Below are 21,467 nucleotides of genomic sequence, written 5' to 3'. Positions count from 1 at the left end.
GTTCACATAACCCCCCCCCCCCCCCCCCCCCGATGAATGCGGAGTTGGTAAACAGAGTAAGGGAAAGACCCAGAAAAGTACATATAAGCACCAGATCCCTTGCCTAACTCCGTGTTCTACTAGCTAACTGCATGAATTCATTTAGAAAAACAAGACTAACTCGAATGAAAGGACTTTGCGGTTTCCTCGTCACAAAGCATAGACATGCAGTTCATCCATACCATGGTTCGAAAAACACGATGGCATCTCTTCCTCTGACAGTCCAAGATGAAGTTCCCCTCTAGAGATTCAGGATGAAATTTGTACGAATAGCTGCTCTCCTTCTCAAAATGAGGCTGGTGCTGCCAGCACCAGATTCTTGTTAGCCAGTCGCTGTGGACCTTCCAAGTACCAACCAATGATAAATTTATGACAATAGCAACAATCTCCCTCCTCGTAAATAATCCGGCTGTGATTAACTAGTGATTCACATTTCCCTTTCAGAATGGGACAGAAAGCAGAAATTCAGCGAGTCTTCCCACTGTCTTGTGACAGCCAGAGCGAGAGCGCCAGCAGCAGCGAGTACTGTTTGTATAAAGCGTTTATTTTGCATTTTGTTTACGACCTTCCACTAAGGAAGGGATTCTATTTGTGTTTATCTGCTCTGCATAGTAACTAACAGTTCTTGATAAAACTATACGTAGTTTTCGTGTTAGATTTCTTAGTGTTTTCTTGATCGTTTAGAACAGAAAGCGCCCTAAAACCGTCTTTTGTTTGTTTCGCGGCCGTTAGCCACTAGTCACTTGAATCAGCAGTTGTCTTGTGACAGCCAGAGCGAGAGCACCAGCAGCAGCGAGTACTGTTTGTATAAAGCGTTTATTTTGCATTTTGTTTACGACCATCCACTAAGGAAGGGATTCTATTTGTGTTTATCTGCTCTGCATAGTAACTAACAGTTCTTGATAAAACTTTACGTAGTTTTCGTGTTAGATTTCTTAGTGTTTTCTTGATCGTTTAGAACAGAAAGCGCCCTAAAACCGTCTTTTGTTTGTTTCGCGGCCGTTAGCCACTAGTCACTTGAATCAGCAGTTGTCTTGTGACAGCCAGAGCGAGAGCACCAGCAGCAGCGAGTACTGTTTGTATAAAGCGTTTTTGTACTTATTTGCTGCGCTTAGCTTTTAAATAGTTTTTCTGGGAAAACCTAGCGTAGTTTTCGCGTCTCGTATTTCAGTGAGTGTTTCTTGATTATCAGAGTAGCTCATCAGAAGATTATCTTGGGAATTTGTCACCGTATAGAGTAGGGTAAACATAGTCATGTGTAGGGACTGTGGTTGTTGTGAGCGGACGCAAGGAGAATTGGCCACTCTTCGGGGGCAGGTGGAGGCTTTGTCTGTTAGGCTCATCGAGCTCGAGGCGCAGGCGTCGACTCGTAGTGGCGTTGGGGCAACTGTGGTGAGACCTATGCCTACTTCGGTGGCCTTGGAATCACATGGAACCCCTGATGTCGCTGCGTCTTCCGGCAGTGAGCATCTTACCGGTCAGCCATCACTCCAGGGTGAATGGCGGACAGTGGTGGGCTCGCGCGTGCCTGGCCGAAAGGCAAAGGTGGGATCTGGCCGCGTGGCAGCTGCCTTACCCCTTTCCAACAGGTACGGGGTGCTTCCTAGTGGTGATGACATCGTTTCCGAGCCACCACAGGATGCCTCGCCTGTTGGGCCAGTGGCCGATTCTCCGGCAAGGTCCCGACAGTCACAGAGGGCGGGCCTATTAGTTATAGGGAGCTCCAACGTTAGGCGGGTTATGGAGCCCCTCAGGAAAATAGCGGGTAGGTCGGGGAAGAATGCCAGTGTGCACTCGGTGTGCTTGCCGGGGGGTCTCGTCCGTAATGTGGAGGAGGCCCTTCCGGCAGCTATTGAACGCACTGGGTGTGACCGGCTGCAGATACTAGCACATGTCGGAACGAATGACGCCTGCCGCTTGGGTTCTGAGGCCATCCTTGGTTCCTTCCGGCGGCTGGCTGATTTGGTGAAGACAACCAGCATCGCACGCGGAGTGCAAGCTGAGCTTAATATCTGCAGCATAGTGCCCAGAGTCGATCGCGGTCCTCTGGTTTGGAGCCGTGTGGAGGGTCTAAACCAGAGGCTCAGACGACTCTGCGACTATAATGGTTGCAAATTCATCGACCTCCGTTATTGGGTGGAGAACTGTAGGGCCCCCCTAGACAGGTCAGGCGTGCACTACACACCGGAAGCAGCTACTAGGGTAGCAGAGTACGTGTGGCGTGCACACGGGGGTTTTTTAGGTTAGAGGGACCCCCCCTTGGGCGAAACGATAAAATACCTGACGGCTTACCAGAGAGGACATTATCATCGTTGATAAAGAACGTCCGTCCTCAGAGACCAAAAACAGGAAAAGTTAACCTAATATTGGTAAACTGCAGGAGTATCCAGGGCAAGGTTCCTGAATTAGTATCTCTTATTGAAGGAAATAGTGCGCATATAGTATTAGGAACGGAAAGTTGGTTAAAACCGGAAGTGAACAGTAACGAAATCCTAGACACAGAATGGAATATATACCGCAAGGATAGGATAAACGCCAATGGTGGAGGAGTATTTATAGCAGTAAAGAATTCAATAATATCCAGTGAAGTTATTAGCGAATGCGAATGTGAAATAATCTGGGTTAAGTTAAGTATCAAAGGTGGGTCACATATGATAGTCGGATGCTTCTATAGACCACCTGCATCAGCAACCGTAGTAGTTGAGCGCCTCAGAGAGAACCTGCAGAACGTCGTGAAGAAGTTTCGTGATCATACTATTGTAATAGGGGGAGACTTCAATCTACCAGGTATAGAATGGGATAGCCACACAATCAGAACTGGAGCCAGGGACAGAGACTCTTGTGACATTATCCTGACTGCCTTGTCCGAGAATTACTTCGAGCAGATAGTTAGAGAACCAACTCGTGAAGCTAACGTTTTAGACCTCATAGCAACAAATAGACCGGAACTTTTCGACTCCGTGAATGTAGAAGAGGGTATCAGTGATCATAAGTCAGTGGTTGCATCAATGACTACAAGTGTAATAAGAAATGCCAAGAAAGGAAGGAAAATATATTTGCTTAACAAGAGTGATAGGGCACAAATCGCAGAATATCTGAGTGACCACCATCAAACGTTCATTTCTGAGGAAGAGGATGTGGAACAAAAATGGAAAAAATTCAGAAACATCGTCCAGTACGCCTTAGATAAGTTCGTACCGACTAAGGTCCAAAGCGAGGGGAAAGATCCACCGTGGTATAACAATCATGTACGAAAGGTACTACGGAAACAAAGAAAGCTTCATCATAGGTTTAAGAGTAGTCGAATCATAGCTGATAAGGAAAAGCTGAACGAAGCGAAAAAGAGCGTAAAGAGAGCAATGAGAGAAGCATTCAACGAATTCGAACATAAAACATTGGCAAACAATCTAAACAAGAACCCTAAAAAGTTTTGGTCATATGTAAAATCGGTAAGCGGATCTAAATCCCCTATTCAGTCACTCGTTGACCACGATGGCACCGAAACAGAGGACGACCGAAGAAAGGCAGAAATACTGAATTCAGTGTTCCGAAACTGTTTCACTGCGGAAAATCGTAACACGGTCCCTGACTTCAGCCGTCGCACGGACGCCAAAATGGAAAATATTGAAATAAACGATATCGGAATTGAAAAACAACTGCTATCACTTAGTAGCGGAAAAGCATCCGGACCAGACGAGATACCCTTAAGATTCTACAGTGATTATGCTAAAGAACTTGCCCCCTTTCTATCAGCAATTTATCGTAGATCGCTGGAAGAACGTAAAGTACCTAGCGACTGGAAGAAAGCGCAGGTCGTTCCCATTTTCAAGATGGGTCATAAATCAGATGCGAATAATTATAGGCCTATTTCGCTTACGTCAATCTGTTGTAGAATAATGGAACATGTTTTGTGTTCTCGTATTATGACGTTCTTAGATAATACAAATCTCCTTCATCATAACCAACATGGATTCCGCAAACAGAGATCATGTGAAACTCAGCTCGCCCTATTTGCCCATGAAATTCACAGTGCCGTAGACACTGGCGAGCAGATTGATGCCGTATTCCTGGACTTCAGGAAGGCATTTGATACGGTTCCGCACTTACGTTTACTGAAAAAAATACGAGCTTACGGAATATCGGACCAGGTTTGTGATTGGATTCAGGATTTCCTAGAAGAAAGAACACAACATGTCATTCTTAACGGTTCAAAATCTGCAGATGTAGAGGTAATTTCGGGAGTACCGCAGGGAAGCGTGATAGGACCTTTATTGTTTACAATATACATAAATGACTTAGTTGACAACATCGGTAGCTCCGTGAGGCTATTTGCAGATGACACGGTTGTCTACAAGAAAGTAGCAACATCAGAAGACTCGTACGTACTCCAGGAGGACCTGCAGAGGATTAATGCATGGTGCGACAGCTGGCAGCTTTCCCTAAACGTAGATAAATGTAATATAATGCGCATACATAGGGGCAGAAATCCATTCCAGTACGATTATGCCATAGGTGGTAAATCATTGGAAGCGGTAACGACCGTAAAATACTTAGGAGTTACTATCCGGAGCGATCTGAAGTGGAATGATCACATAAAACAAATAGTGGGAAAAGCAGGCGCCAGGTTGAGATTCATAGGAAGAATTCTAAGAAAATGTGACTCATCGACGAAAGAAGTAGCTTACAAAACGCTTGTTCGTCCGATTCTTGAGTATTGCTCATCAGTATGGAACCCTTACCAGGTTGGATTAATAGAAGAGATAGACATGATCCAGCGAAAAGCAGCGCGATTCGTCATGGGGACATTTAGTCAGCGCGAGAGCGTTACGGAGATGCTGAACAAGCTCCAGTGGCGGACACTTCAAGAAAGGCGTTACGCAATACGGAGAGGTTTATTATCGAAATTACGAGAGAGCACATTCCGGGAAGAGATGGGCAACATATTACTACCGCCCACATATATCTCGCGTAATGATCACAACGAAAAGATCCGAGAAATTAGAGCAAATACGGAGACTTACAAGCAGTCGTTCTTCCCACGCACAATTCGTGAATGGAACAGGGAAGGGGGGATCAGATAGTGGTACAATAAGTACCCTCCGCCACACACCGTAAGGTGGCTCGCGGAGTATAGATGTAGATGTAGATGTACGAGAATACTTTTTGTGAACCAATCCGGAAACGAACTCCCCTACAAAATTCAATCATCGATTACTACTGCTGTCCTTTGCGTCCAACAGATACTTAATCACCCTGAATGTGTCGTGTTTTCCCATCCACCTACAGATCTCTATCTTTTTGGAAAGCATTCTTTACGCTGCTTCTGAAAATGGAACTTTATAACTTTCCGGAAGCCGCCTCCAGCACTCTGTAAGGCACTTACCGAAACGTGAGGCCCGTCCCTGGCACCACTTGTTCGTTCAGTGCGTGCCTGCCCCAGGACTCTACTTTTCAGCGGGGATCTGTTTCGCGACTCATCTTCAGTTCTCAGGCCCTCGCAGTCAGCCGCCAGTCACAGTTTTCAGAGAAACATTACACATACATTTGACTATAAAGAAATGAAATGGAAAAATACTTATTAGATTGGCGATAACTGGCGTTAGTTTCAGCTACGTCCACATTTTCATGCATCACTAGTAATTTGCGTTGATTTGGCAATTCTAACACGAATACTGGGTTATTACTTAGGTTATTGAGCAGTGTTAGGAAAAATCTATTCAGTAAAATTACTACTGAGCCCATATTTTCCTATATCTGTCTCCTATTCCTCTCTCTACCACAGTACGCCAGCCGCTCATGATTATTAGATTTTTGTCTCACTTTATACGCTGAATTAGCCGTTCAGTGTCCTCATATGTTTTCTCTAGCTCTTCATTTTCTGCTTGTGGCGTCGGCATGTATATTCGAACTGTTTGTATTGGCAGTTATTTGCTGCCGATTCTGATGAGAATAATCCTAAAACTGAAATGTTCACAATAACTCATTCTCTGCGCCATCATCCTATTTATAACGCATCCTACTCATGTTATACCGTTTTCTGTTGCTGCTGAGATTATGCTACATTCGTCTGACTAAAAATTCTGACTATTTTTTCGTTTCACTTTATTGACCACACTGTATGTAGGTTGAACCCTTACATTTCCATTTGCAGATTTTGTAACTTCCCTTCCACGTTGAAACTTCTAACATTCCACTCTCTGTCTCGTTGTATGTTACTCTTTCGTTGGTCGTTTATTCTTTTTCTCTCCATTTGCAGTCCTCTCCAGGAAATTCGGATGGAATACTAATCCAGAATCGTTTACCAAAGGAGAGATCATCAATTACACGCCACATGTCCAGTGAATACACATGAAGTACCTTTATCGCAGTGATTTCCACTGTCTTCTTCATCCTCATGCCGTTGTTCTTTTAAGGCAGTTTCCCACCCCAAGGTCTAGAAGGTTCCATGAACCTTTGTCCTTTTATCCACTGTCTTTGACAAGGCCATTGAAAGAACGAGGATGATTCCTTCAAAATTAAACAGTGCTGGGATCCAACTCGTTACCCGTGTCGATTTGACTAGTAGTTAATGAAACTATCTCTAGACTACAGTGACGAGGAGTAAACTGCCCCTCCGTTGGTAGCGTCGGCAGTTCGTGTCTCGGTACTGAAGCCTTCATAACATCTTTGCTAGAATGCAACTGTTATCACGATTTAGTGTATCCGAAAATGATTTAAAAACGTGTTTATTTTGTAAGACGATTCTGGCTTCGCTCATTGGTACTAATTTGGGATCCAGTTCCATTCAGTAGTAACGTTGACTGTCTTTGGACTTCTGCGCCATCAACTTAGTGTCAATTTTACCAAATTATCACCGTCAAAAATCGGCAAGGAATGCAAAGTTCCACATGCTATACCTCCGGTCTTATAGCTGGTGGATCTAACGAAACAACAACAAAAATATTGTATCAGCAAAGCTGGTGGTACAGTATAAAAATACTAAAAAAGAAAACGTTAATCCAAAACACATTTTTCCCTTTAGTAGGATACTGTTTTATTTGTTGCCTGAGTACCAAAGTCATATTTTCAATCCTTTCGCGCTGAGGATGTGATTTGAACTGCTCTATAATGATAATCATTAGGTGATTACTGGACACTTACTTCCACAATATCACTGCCATACACCAGTTCAAGGAGACAGGGTCATAATTTCTCTCTTGATTATCATTTCACTGTTCGTTTGGTTTAGCAAGCTGTTCGTGCAGTAGTGCGTGAGCAATGTAGTGTGGTAAGGAGGAGTAACGTGTGCACTATGTTTCTCATGTTGCAGCAAAAACTGCCAGTGCCCTGGAGAAGCTTGCTGTCGACGCCAGCTATCTGGGCGCTGGTAGCGTACTTCGTGACTTACGACTGTACCTTCTACCTGTTTCTCTCTTCGCTGCCGCTCTATATCGCCGACATCTTGCACTTTGATGTGGAAAGTGTAAGTATAGGAAACTTCTACCAATGCTCTCAGCGTAAACACACTCTCAGTGACACATACGCTGAGGCCGGCTGGAGTGGCCGTGAGGTTCTGGGCGCTACAGTCTGGAACCCAGCGGCCGCTATGGTCACAGGTTCAAATCCTGCCTCGGGCATGGATGTGTGTGATGTCCTTAGGTTAGTTAGGTTTAATTAGTTCTAAGTTCTAGGCGACTGATGACCTCAGAAGTTAAGTCGCATAGTGCTCAGAGCCATTTGAACCATACGCTGAGGTGACAATAGTCGTGGGGTAGCGATATGCACAAACACAGATACCGGTGGTATAGTGAGGATACAAGGCATAAAAGGGCAGTGATTTGTGAAATCATTAGGGAATTCCGTATTCCGAGATCCACAATGTCAAGAGTGCGGCGAGAATACCAAATTTCAGGCACTACCTCTCACCGCCGACAACGCTGTGGCCGACGGCCTTCACTTAACGACCGAGGGCAGTGGCCTTTGCATAGAGTTGTCAGTGCTAACAGACAAGTAACACTGCTTGAAATAACCGTAGAAATCAATGTGAGACGTACGGTGAACGTATCCATTAGGACAGTGGGGTAAAATGTAAATGTCGTGTGACTAGGGCCTCCTGTCGGGTAGACCGTTCGCCGGGTGCAAGTCTTTCGATTTGACGCCACTTCGGCGACTTGCTCGTCGATGGGGATGAAATGATAATGATTAGGGCAATAGAATACCCAGTCCCGGAGCGGAAAAAATCTCCGATCCATCCGGGAATCGAACGTGGGCCCTTAGGATTGACATTCTGTAGCGCTGACCACCTTTTCTTCCGTTGTTGTTCGGTATATTTGGTCGTAGCGGACGTCACAAGACATCCAATGAAGTTCGTTGTTGATCCTTTGACTCAGTTTTCTTTATTACAGAGACCAGACTGGTCTCTGACCGAACACGCTGAGCTACCGTGCCGGCGGCACTCAGCTACCGGGGGCGGACTAGGACAGTACAGTGAAATTTGGCGTTAATGGGCTCTGGCAGCAGATGACCGACGCGAGTGCCTTCGCTAACAGCACAAAATCGCCTGCAGCACCTCTCCTGGACTCTTGACGACTGGAAAACGGTGACCTGGTCAGATGAGTCCGGATATCAGTTGGTAAGAGCTGATGGCAGAGTTCGAGTGCGGCGGAGAGCCAAAGAAGGCGTGAACCCAGGTTGTCAATAAGGCACAGAGCAGGCCGATGGTGGTTTCATAATGCTGTGCGCTGTGTTTACATGGAATGGACTGGGTCGTCTGGTCCAACTGAACCGATCACTGGAAACGGTTATGTTCGGCTGCTTGGAGACCATTTTCCGCCGGTCATGTACTTCGTGATACCAAACAACGATGGCATTTTTTAGATGACAGTGTGCATTGTCACAGGGCCACAGTTGTTCGCGACTGGTTTGAAGAACATTCCGGATAGTTCGAGCGAATGGTTTGGCCACCCAGATAGCCCGATGTGAATCCCATCGAAAACTTATGAGACGTAATCAGGAGTTGAGTTCGTGCACAAAATCCCGCACCGGCAGCACTTTTGCAATTATAGACGGCTCTAATCGCAACATGGCTCAGTATTGCTGCAGAGGAATTCCTGCTTCTTTTTGAATCCAACTCACGTCGAGCTGCTGCACTACTCCGGGAAAAGGAGGTCCGACTTGATATTAGGAGGTTTCCCACGACTTTTGTCACCTCACTATACATCCACATTGGTTCATATTACAGCTGCTGGTGACCGGTTCTTTTTTGTTAACATTCTGTCCTTATCGAATTCATTAGTTTCTCTTCTTACATCTCTAGCGAAACTATGGTCAGTCATTTGACAGCGAATGATGGGAGAAAAGAAAAAAAAAAAGATCTCTTCTTGACAGTGACATTTTTAGACGTTGTCAGTTTATAAATCAATGTACACTGTTCAAAGATCCTTCAATGAATATATTCAACCACAAATGGGGTTCCGAAAGATTCCAAAACTCTTTAAGGTACCAATTACCTTACATGTGCAAACGGCTGGAAGTCAAAGGGTCCAAATCGGATCTGAGTATCGTAAATTCTACCCTTCGTAGTTTGTATGCATGTGGCAGCGCTGGACACAGTTTGTATCACCTTACTAGAGAGGGCGTTGTCGCTGAGCCTTCCGAAACAGTTGTGTGTGCAGAAGAAACTTCAGCTGGTCCCGCCTGTACAGAAGGACGGTGATGCACAATGGAGAAGACAGTCAAAAGTGTTTGGCAAGAGTCGCAGACAACACGACATGGGGTTTGCAGATTCTGAAAGAGATATCGCCAAAATATATTGACGAGCGAAAACATTATGACCACCTGCTTAATAGCTTGTTTGTCCTTTTTTGAAACGAAAAACACCGCATATTCCGCGTATCAGGGATCCGACTTTTTGTTGGTGGATTTGTGGAGGTATGTAATTCACGTAAATAACGGGCCACTGATTTGCGAAAGCGGTAATGGCGCCCGCTAGCGACCCAGATAATTTACATAGCATTTACATCAGGCGAATTTGGTCGCCGTAACATCAACGTGAGTTCACTATAATACCGCTCAAACCACTATAGCACTGTGACAATTATACTCCTGAAAGATGACATCGCTGTCGGGGAAGATATAAAGCATGAAGGGATGTAGGTGGTTCGCAACTGTCAGCGTGTCTTCGATTACTTCCACAGGTCCCATGCAGGAGAATGTCTCCCATAGCATAATTCTGCTCCCATCATCCTGCGTCCATGGCGGGCTGCACCTTTCGAGCCACCGTTCAACTCGATGACGGTATTTGCAGAGACGACCATCGATCTAGTGTATAAAAAATGTGACTCACCTGAAGAGTCGATACGTTCCCATTGATCGACGGTCGTATCCCGATGGTCCGTGCCCAATGCAATCGTAATTCACGATGTTGTTGGGTCAACGTGTGAACACGTAGGGGTCGTCTGCTGCGGAGCCCCATTTTCAACAATGTACGATCAACAGTGTGCTCCGAAACACTTGTGCGTGCACCAGCATTGTGCTCTTCCTGCAGAGATGCCAAAGATGATAATCTACCCTACTTTGCAGAGCAGAGATGCCTCCGAACGCCATGTTCTATGAAGACTTGTGGACGTCCAACCATTTAGCGCCTAGTAGTAGTTTCACTGTTCTTCTACCTCTTTCCATAGATGCTCACGACAGAAAGACTTGAACATTCGACCAGATTCGTCGTTTTTGAGATGCTCATTCATAGGCTCTGCGTAGAATCTGCCCTTTGTCATAGTCGCTTATCTCAACGGATATACCCATTTGGAGCACCTAATCTTCGCTAGGGTGATCTCCCGATCGTGTCTGCTCCGCTTACATGCTTTTGTGCCCGCATCGGCACGAGGCAGCATCCAACGTCGCGGTGGACAGTGGTAATGAGGTCTTGGCTGTTCAGTGTAAGTATTATTCTGCAATATTTAAAGAAGAAACATTTTTTTTGCTTCTGAACGTCTCAATGAGCGTGCGCACAGATGGCGTGAAATAAGTGTAACTGTAGTCAATAATAAATAATCGAAGCAGCAGGACGAACAGCTTCAATCTGGCCTATCGAACATGAGAAGATACCACAGACAATTTCTCAGGGCGCTGTGGGAGAGAGGCGACTTGGAGATTCCCCTACTGTGGAACACTTTATTGTCAGGCGTTATTTGGGGCACTCCATCTACTGTTGAAGGATCGCTCAAGATTTTAATTACTTTAATTCTGAGCATAAGCAATGCCGACCACCCCTGGTGGAAATTTGGTCCAGTTTCAATCGGACGCACCTCCATCTAAGAAACGGCGAGCTGTCCAGGAATACAGACTCACAACGTCAGCTCCTAATCGATGCATCCCCCCTGCGCTTGTCTTGCGTAATACCGGTACACGACTCACGCTCCAGTGTTCGTGAAGCACATTCCTTAAGTATTGCCTTTAAGGTGGACCATTTCATATTTTCGATCAGTAGCTGTGTAAACGCAGCTCTTACCTTTATAGCATGTTTTAAGAAAAGCTAAAAATTAAAAAAAGTTGTTATTAGGTTACCCTGAGTGTCTGCTTAGCGTTTAGTGGATTGATTTCGATCTCTGTTCCTTATCTTCTGTAATAGTTGTTAGGATGTTACGTTTTGCAGGCGTTCTTCTACTGGTGTAAGAAAATTCCTGTTCAGATTTTTAGCTGGGGGGCGGGGGGCTCCAAGTTGTCTTTAATATTTGCGAACAGCCAAAGGAAATGGTTTGTTAGCTAGCTCCAGCTGCTCATTTAGAATGTATCGAGGCGAATTGAGGGTGTGAATGTATGTTCCTTTTTCGTTTAGGAGGTCTCGTGGCTTCGTCAGTGGTAAGTAATATCTGTAAACTATCGTTGATGTTAGAAACAGAGTATCCATGTTGATTTACGTAAGTGGTGACTGCAAATTCATTTGAGTTTTTTAGTCTATATGTACCCAAGTGTCCATGGTGTCTTGTATTAAAGCTTCAGCCGGTCTGCCCAGATAAAAGCTTGGGCAATTGTCTCAAACAATCTTGTGAATTGCTGATGTGTCGAGGCTTAACCTGGTTGTGGAGTATGTGTTACATAAACTTTATTGAAATCAGCGCTGCCCCTACGCCGGGAAGAATAACGTTTTCCCTGTTATTGCATTCGGGTGAGGGAAGCAATATTGGAGTTATTTACAAGCAGACCCCTCTGGTAGAGTTGGAAACTGAAATCAGGAAAGTCAGCTGGAGATTTCGATCTAGAACACAAATCCAAGGTGCTTACTACTTACTGTACCTCATTGCTCAGACAAAGATAACATAATATGCACACATAGGGTCTGAAATTCGGGAATATAATGCAAAGTTTCGGTCTGCTTGCTTCAATATGCTTTCCATCAGTCGCTTTATTTTGCCTGTACCCGCTTTCAGGCACCCCTCAATATGAGCAAATGTTAAATATAAATATATTGAAAACCTGTTTTCCAGACAGCTGTTTTTATTGTTTCATATGATGTTAAGTAACTGGTTTCAGAACATACAGTCCATTATCACGTGCTTACCATAGGACTTAATACAGCCAAAAGAAAAATGTTACAATCTTTCTCATAGGACTGTAACTTTTTCCGGACAATTAAACCTGATTTCATGGATTTAATACGGAGCTATATTTTCTGATCCTTTTGTACTATAGAAGAGGAGATAATGAAGATAACTGTTTGGAAAACAGATTTTCTATACATCAAAATTTATTGAACTGCAGATACACAACACTTCGTCGCCAAGATTAAGTCCCTAATTTTGAGCAATTTACTCACTTCTTATATAAAACAGTCTCTTAGATTTCACAGAAAATATATGATTTTATATCCAGAAAGAAACTGTCAATAATATTTTGGATTAAAGAAATTTCATTTAAGTATTTTAATGTCATATATCATCCACTGACAATTTTATTAGTTAACGAAGTATTTCGACCTCTGGTAGCTCATTTTCAGACTTAGCTTCCATTAAGTCGTGGAGTGTCTGTATTGTAGATAAATACTCGTAGATGCGACAACCATTGGGACTAATCTACCTAATTGTTCATAGCCCCGAGCGCATTGTAAAAATGGTCCTTCTATTTTGCACAGAATGGCATCCTATCTTCTGTTCCTCACATCACTGGCGCAGCTGGTAATTTGCTGTTTGGCTGGTTGATTGACCTTATTCTCCGGAAGGACTACGTGTCAAAAATGTGTGGATTCCGTATCATAAACGGAATAGGTAAGTTTATGAATTGTATCTATTTTTTGTGCCTAGAGCCTTTTTACTAGAATTTTTATCTAATTTCCTTTTTACCGAAAGTGACGCTGTGTAGTGGAGCAGCCCTGAATAATTATATTTTTATTCATTATTTTACTGTCCACAATGCTCTCGGGAATTCCTGGGCTTCAAACTCTCTTTCGGTAACCGACTGAGGGGACATAGTGGCTATTGATTTACTTAATTTCGTTAGATTAAGGCCTTAGGCCGTTTCTTGCATTGGATTACGGCTCTAAAGAAAGAAATCCTTTTACATCCCATTTTTAATTAACTATCGTTATGATTATAATACTATTAATAATAATAATAATAATAATAATAATAATAATAATAGAAGCGGAAGGATGAACTACACACATGACCACTCGGAATAACAGTAGGACAGAGTGTTGCACCTTGAGGATATTATACCTAGGAACACATGATGTTTCGTTGTCGGTGTCTCGGTCTAGTTACTGATTTTTACTATAACATGAAGAAATGCGCACTGGACACCACCATAAGCAATATCCGGCATTTTCTACTGTATTTTTGTTGTTGTTGTGGGACATGTAGCATTTGTAAATTTATGAGTTCCACATATTTAAGTGCTGTATAATAAATTAAAGCTACTTGTTACACAGTTTTATGGTGAGTAAAATTCTGTATATTTTTAAAACTAGTTGCATAAAGTGTGGACGTTTGAGCCATGCTTCCTTCGTCGTTCGACATGTTGTACCGTGAAACGGAAGAAAGTGCTCTACTATGGAACACGCGACATTTGCAAATAAACTAAGTTTTTGTAGTGTTAACAGCTTTTACTGTTTTGAAGATTGAAATTTGTGTTAGTTTCCAATAGCTTCTATTTCAAAATGTTTCTAACCTGTAAATGGCTTTTTATAACTCTCCTTATTAGTTTGGTGGGAATACTTCTTATTAATCTGATTTAACTTACTAGTTATTGCTTTGTTAGTACACTATTGACGCAAACATAGGCTATTACGTGCAGTATTTACAAGATTTTCTAAAATGCAACACTATTAATTTTTATCGTGAATATTTGTTCCTAGACACATCACTATGATGTATTTTGGAACAGTTTTTCACGTTTTGAAAAACCTTACTTTTCCAGAGTAATTTTTGAAGTTTCAGGAAAAGACCGCAACGAACATCAATTGAGTTTTATAATTAAAAACGGAACAACAAAATTTAATGAACCTTCTATTGTAATGCGAAAGTCTGAAAAGTGTTCCCCTGATGGCTATAGTCTGTCCAAAATTCCTTTAGGATTGACACTTCGGCAAGAGCACGTGGAGACGCCGAACAGATTTGCCACGTACCGCACGGAACACATGCGTAATCTTACATTTCATTCACTCGGGCTGTCAGGCAAACTGTTCACTTTATGACTATGGAAACTGCATCAATATGTTCTGGAAACGTTACAATAGTTTTGATTTTAGTTTAATTGCGCAACAAAGACGATATAAGGACAGTTTTCTCAAGACATGCGGGAAACTTTTCTTTATTGAAATTAGGCGAACACTTTATGCGAATGAACTCTTAAGAATACATCATATCATCATAAATTCGAAACCAGAACTCTGTCGGAGATCTCTAATGCGAAATAATTTGACTTAAATGTGACGCACAACGGTCCGCTTTCCAGTCAGTTACCTATCGGGCACTTGTACCGTTTCGACAAGAGAAAATCATCGTTGTAGGTTTGTAATGAAACTGTTATTAATTTTTCTGATTCGCCTACTTAATTCTAACACAACGGAAAATAAGATTAAGTTTATTTATGACGGTGGGAAAACGTACTTTGAACAGGCCAACCTCTATTGTATGGCACGAAGAAAAGGGATACAAATAACAGGGTATCTGTATTACAGCAGTTATATTGTAAACAGTAACATTTATTTTGTGTTATAAATACTAAACTCCTGATATGAACTTCCTCTGGAATTAGTTGCTGTTAAGGCCTTCTTATTAAAATTTCAAAACTTACGAAGATATGATTTTAATACGTATGTGCTTACATAACTGCGCACGCCAGACATGTAACTGGATCCGCCTGTGCTCCATTTCTACTAGGATAATGGAAAATCTCCACTGATATCACTTTCATCGCTATGGAGGATTCTTGAAGTGTCGCTATAGCTGTCACTATCACTGTTGTCATTTACTTAAATTATCATCTCATCCCGTGAAATTTCCAACAGAGCTCCATTCTGCCATGCTCTTTCCATGATTCTCTGCGTACGCTTGACGGCTGTCTTCCAATTATCAGTGGCGACGCTCCTGTCAGCTTCTCTTGTGAATGCTTCGACTGCAGAAAGGGTAGATTTATTATTATTCCTGGGAAAGCAACCTTTAATTTGGGCCTATGTCAACTCTGTTGGGTTGAAATGGCAGTGGTAAGGCTGTAGCCTAACGACTGCATGCCAGTTCGTCGATTGTGGCTTGTGGAGAGATATTTTTTCCATAAGATCCACCTCTTTAAAGTCATCACTTATATCGACTTTATTAAACCGAAGCCAATCAATGATCCTTTCGGTTTGCCGTGGTATGTGTCTTGTTAATAACAAATGAGTGTTAAAGAGCGTTGTGTAGCACAAAAAATGGTTCAAATGGCTCTGAGCACTATGGGACTTAACATCTGATGTCATCAGTCCCCTAGAACTTAGAACTACTTAAACCTAACTAACCTAAGGACATCACACACATCCATACCCGAGGCAGGATTCGAACCTGCGACCGTAGCGGTCGCGCGGTTCCAGACTGAAGCGCCTAGAACCGCTCGACCACACTGGCCGGCAATTACTCTTATATATGTTTCACATCACAGTATATGTTGGAATATAACACAGAGGAATACGTAACATGTGCCACTTTCTCCACCAAGACTAATCTTAATGCATGTGAAAGAATGCAAACATGGATCAGAGATAATGTTTCCTTCAAACACAAAATCCGCGACGTCCTTCCCTCCCTGGTTTATCAAGTTATGACCATCTGCACAGACCTGGTGATAATTCGTCCATCAGCAGTGGCGAGGATCACCATCTGTGAACCCCGTCTCAAACTTCTCCTGTTTATATTCCCATGACCTTCGAAGAACTTGTAGCCTATTTCGCCATAGACAGAAAGGACGTGAGGTAACAGTAAATAACTACAGTATTCGCGCCTTCACTTTTTGCAGCCAAGTGTTTCAATCTACAAGAGCAGCAACTTTCGGAAACTCTGAGCGGCATCTGACGAGTCCCCCTGAGTGGCAGAGAGAAGGAAGGGGCTACATATGCGTCCAAAAGGAAGTCGCTGGACTCGATAAATGGTACTTTCAGTAGTAATGATAAATTATTCTCTGCCAGTGTTAATGGTACGATACCAGAGAAATACGTTAGGGTGTAGACGAAATCTCATTAGTATTGTATTCGTGTTAGGAGATTAACGCCAATCTCAAATAGATCACTGAATGAGGGGCATTCTCTTCGAGTGAAGGTCCGTAGAAAACAATGCACCATTTAACATTTTCCCATCTGTCCTTTATCTGCAAGTTGTGGGGCATATAAAAAACATACCTTCTGGTTGCTGAGGTGAGACCATTTCTCCATACTCTTTCTAATATTGTCTACCACCTGCACTTCGTAGACTCACTTGATACTCTAATTGCGTAGGCTTCTGTGGCCCGAGACAGCTGACGTATCAGTATTATGGGTATGATACCACATCATTTTTTAAAAATCTATTACGTTTCGGTCACGGTTACAGTATCCATCAGTGTCTACCGGTAGACCTAGAAGAAGATCATAGTAAGTGTAGCCAGAACGTTGGTTTAAAAAAAAAAGTGTGTGAAATCTTATGGGACTTAACTGCCAAGGTTATCAGTCCCTAAGCTTACACACTACTTAACCTAAATTATCCTAAGGACAAACACACACACCCATGCCCGAGGGAGGACTCGAACCTCCGCCGGGACCAGCCGCACAGACCATGACTGCAGCGCCTTTAGACCGCTCGGCTAATCGCGCGCGGCAACGTTGGTTTCACCAGTAACAGTTTTTTTACTGCTACTGTGAGACCCAGAAAAAGGCTACTGTAACCGTGGCCGAAATGTCGGTTTCACCAGTAATAGTTCTTTGGAAATAACCAGCAAAGTTTTACAAGTATGTCAGTTCTTGATACTGTTCTTCTCAGATCTTCTTTCCAGTGATACAAAACCCGTATATTAAATGAATCAGGAATATTGTTAGATACGAAGGGTATTTGCTGCCGCAGCAGGCGAATAATGCGTCGCTGGCCTTCTAGGCCGTAAGATGTGTGAAATTCTTCCAGTAGTACAGAATGTCTTAGCCTTATAGGAAGATCTTCATCCGGATTTATTCCTATGGAGGCTAGGTTGCAGAAGCTTTAGCAGGTATCTTCAGAGTGTTTAAATACGCTGTTGAGTAGCTTTTACATTTACATTAACGGTCGATAAATATCTAATCGTTCTCCTAAGGTCTTAAAACGAGTGATAGATATTGGGGTATCGTACTGATCAATTTTACAGTACTGGTCTGCGGGTACAGGTGATTCGATATGAAGATCCAGTTCGTGTCTAGGATCAGATAGCTGTGATTTTCGTGTCTTTCTCAGTATTTCTGGATCTTAAAGAAATGTTAAGTGTTGCGGTAAGCAATGTGTACTCCGTAGGGTAGTAAGAGAGATTTGTTCATTGTAATACAGTCTTCACAGGTTTAATGTAACAGCACGACCTGAATCTGATCTGAAGTAATAATTCTCGAAGGCGTGGACTGTCAGCGGTTAATACAATGTTTTTAACTTCAGGCTGTCACTCAATGGTTTTCTGATAAAACTGAATTGACTGCCATCATACAAACACAGCGGTCAACTTACTCAAATCTTTACGTTGTATGATGCGTATACGTGCGGTTTGAATACACATTGACGAAAAAAAAAAAAAATCGAAAAAAATGGCTCTGAGCACTATGGGACTTAACATCTATGGTCATCAGTCCCCTAGAACTTAGAACTACTTAAACCTAACTAACCTAAGGACATCACACAACACCCAGTCATCACGAGGCAGAGAAAATCCCTGACCCCGCCGGGAATCGAACCCGGGCGTGGGAAGCGAGAACGCTACCGCACGATCACGAGCTGCAGTAAAAAAAAAAAAAAAAAAAAAAAAAAAAAAAAAAAAAAAAAACGAATCATCAAAAAAAAATAATTAATGTAGAGTAATGAAATTTCGGGAATACATTTGTCTAGGTAACATATTAAAGTAATAATTAAACTGATAAACATTGCAACAACAATGCGCGAGATAAGCCATTGCAAATGTGCCTTAGTAAACGGTGCGACCGCCAGAATGTTGAACGCAAGCATCCAAAAGAGCATGAATTGTGCTGCACATACGTCAGATATCAGTTTGTGGGATGGAATTCCGTGCCTGCTACACTTGGTCCGTCAATACAGGGACGGTCAATGCTGTTTGTGGATGACGCTGGAGTTGTCGTCCGATGATGTCTCGTATGTGCTCGACTGGAAACTGATCTGGTGATCAAGAACGCCAGGACAACATGTCCTCACTCTGTAGGTAATGATGGGTTACAAAAGCGGTATGTGGAGGAGCGTCATGTGCTGGAAAACTCCGCATGGAATGTTGTTCATGAATGGCAGCACAACAGGCTGAATCGCCAGACTGTTACAAATACGCGGGCAGGGTGCATGGGATAACCACGGGAGTGCTCCTGCTGTCATACGAAATTGCACTCCAGACCATTACTCCTGGTGTAGTCCCGTGTGTCTAGCATGCAGAGTGGTTGGTTGCAGGCCCTCAACTACTCTCCTTGGAACCAATGCACTGCCATCACTGATACCGAAGCAGATTCTGCTTCCGTCAGAAAATACAACACACCACCACTCTGCCCTCCAACTTGCTGAAGTCCCAAATCGCGGTGGATTGGGGTCAGTGGAAAGCACGCTACAGGGTGTCTGTCTCGAAGCTGTCCTTGACGTAACCGTTTTGTAACAGTTCGTTGGGTCATTGTGCTGCTAACTTCTTCTCAAACTGCTGCTGCAGATGCGGCAGGATGCCTCAGACCCGTACGTCGAATACCCTCTCGGTAGTGCCAAGTGGCCGCTCGGAGTCCAGTTTTCTTGAGACCGTACATTCTCGTGAGTCCCGCTACCAGCAATGATGTACGCTGGCAACATTCCTGCCAAGTCTGTCTGCAGAATCGGAACATCCAACTTCTCGTAGCCATATTACACGACTCCAATCAAACTCTGTGAGGTGTTGATAATGTCGTCTTTGTCGCCTCAAAGGCAGTCTTGACGACCATCAACCCACCACGTCCAGTCTCAAATGCAACAAACGCTCACGACCATTAGAAGGTATATTTAAGGCAAACCTGACTTGCATTCTCATAATAAGGCTACTAGCGCCTGTCTTATGCGACTGGTGCAAAATTTGAATAGACATCATGTATCAGATATAGAAACACGACTACCAACTTTATTTTATGTCACACAACCCCTTCTTGGTATTGCGATTTTTTTTCCATCAGTATATTTCAAACTCAAATACACTGGAACACATTGTCAACCGAGGTAGAATTTGTGGGAGCTATGTGTGAGACACAACTTTCAGTTTTGGTGCAAATGAATTTGTGACGGTTCTTTCTACAACAGAAACAAAAGAAGTTTCCATACTTTGCACGGATATTAACTTCTTGAACGCGAATGAACCACAGAAAACAACGGTTATTAGAGTTTAATATCGTGATATGTTAATCAGTATTTGCCATAATCTTACAACCTTATTGCTAATGAACTATTTGTTGACAGAACATAAGGTACGTCTTTTGTTTTCTGAACTTATTGGTTTGGGATGACAATGAAATGCGGCTGCAGAAGTGTTGTAACCCATGGAATTAAATTCCTTTCTGACGATATGCGCATAAGTGCCGTACGAACTTCCTTGTCCAAATACATTAACTATAAAATGTTGCGTTCCTACAGTTGCTTCCGATATACGGGAATTGTTCAGCGCTTGGATACGTCTTCGGGGGATGCGCCAAGTATCGGCGGCGCGAATACGCGTCTTTATACATTAACATTTTCACCCAGTGGCAGCAGGCCCTGAATACGTAGGTTGCAGTCTATGAAAGTGGCTCTCAAAATTTCTGGAGATGCGATCCGAATGGTTTCTATGTCAATCCACAACGATCCACGTCAGCCTACTTGAGAATTGGCAAATGTGATGAACTGTGGTTATTTCACCATGTGCGATATTTGCATGCACTGGGGAAGGCCCAAAAATCGGATGTGTGGCTACTGCTTGCGCTAAACCAAGAATCACAAAAATCAGCGGGTAGCCATATGTGCATCACTGCTTGCTCATCAGCTGGATCATGAACTACACCGACCATTCATATACTGTATCGTTACTCGTGACGAGAAATGGTGTATTTATGCTAACATAAGAAAATTAATGGAATGGTTGAGCCCAAACAAAGCAGAAGTCCCCATACAAAAACCTGAGCTCAGCCAGAAAGGCAATGTTATGGATATGATGGAACAGCGGCAGTGTGGTGTACCACGAATTGCTTCCCTGAGTTGTGACCATCACTGCTGACATTTATTGTCAGCAAGTGAGACGTCTCGCAGATGCAATCCAAGAACAACGACCAGGAAGACTGCATTGGGTGAAGCTGCTCCACAATAAAGCCGGCCTGCATTCTGATAGAGTGACAAAAAACTCTATACAGGAATCGGGTTGGGAAGTCATTCCGCACCCAGATTTCGCTCTCAGACTCCCACCTTTTCCGCCCCCTGTCGAACAACTTTAAAGGAATTTTCTTTCGACATGAAAATGTGCACCGAACATGGCTCGCCGTGTTCTTCACTTCAAAACCACGTGATTCTACGGTCGTGGAATCGAGAAGTTATCTAGCGTTGGCAGAATGTTGTAAATAGTGAAGGAGAATATGCTATTGATGACTAAAGTCTCTGTTATGTGCACACTAATTAGTCAGAACATTATGACTACCGATCTACTATTGATATAAGGCCCGTCCAAGCGATAGCAGCGTCACCTGGCAAGTATGACCGCTAGTCAGACACACGCACGGTGCATGAGGTATCGGTGAGCGTGCT

The 21,467-nt window shown here is 43.2% G+C and overlaps 1 protein-coding gene across 1 annotated transcript in view; it reads left to right on the top strand.

The window, feature by feature from the left end:
- The window catches only part of LOC124607278 (sialin-like), a 79,654-nt gene that overhangs the window by 38,071 nt on the left and 20,116 nt on the right, over positions 1 to 21,467 (top strand). Inside the window, exons 6-7 of the mRNA XM_047139557.1 lie at positions 7,349 to 7,501; positions 13,148 to 13,280. Coding sequence (XP_046995513.1) covers positions 7,349 to 7,501; positions 13,148 to 13,280 — 286 coding nt within the window. The remainder of the gene's footprint in view (positions 1 to 7,348; positions 7,502 to 13,147; positions 13,281 to 21,467) is intronic.

Source organism: Schistocerca americana, chromosome 3, assembly GCF_021461395.2.
Source record: "Schistocerca americana isolate TAMUIC-IGC-003095 chromosome 3, iqSchAmer2.1, whole genome shotgun sequence".
NCBI lineage: Eukaryota > Metazoa > Arthropoda > Insecta > Orthoptera > Acrididae > Schistocerca > Schistocerca americana.
This window is presented reverse-complemented; position numbering and strand designations above follow the sequence as displayed.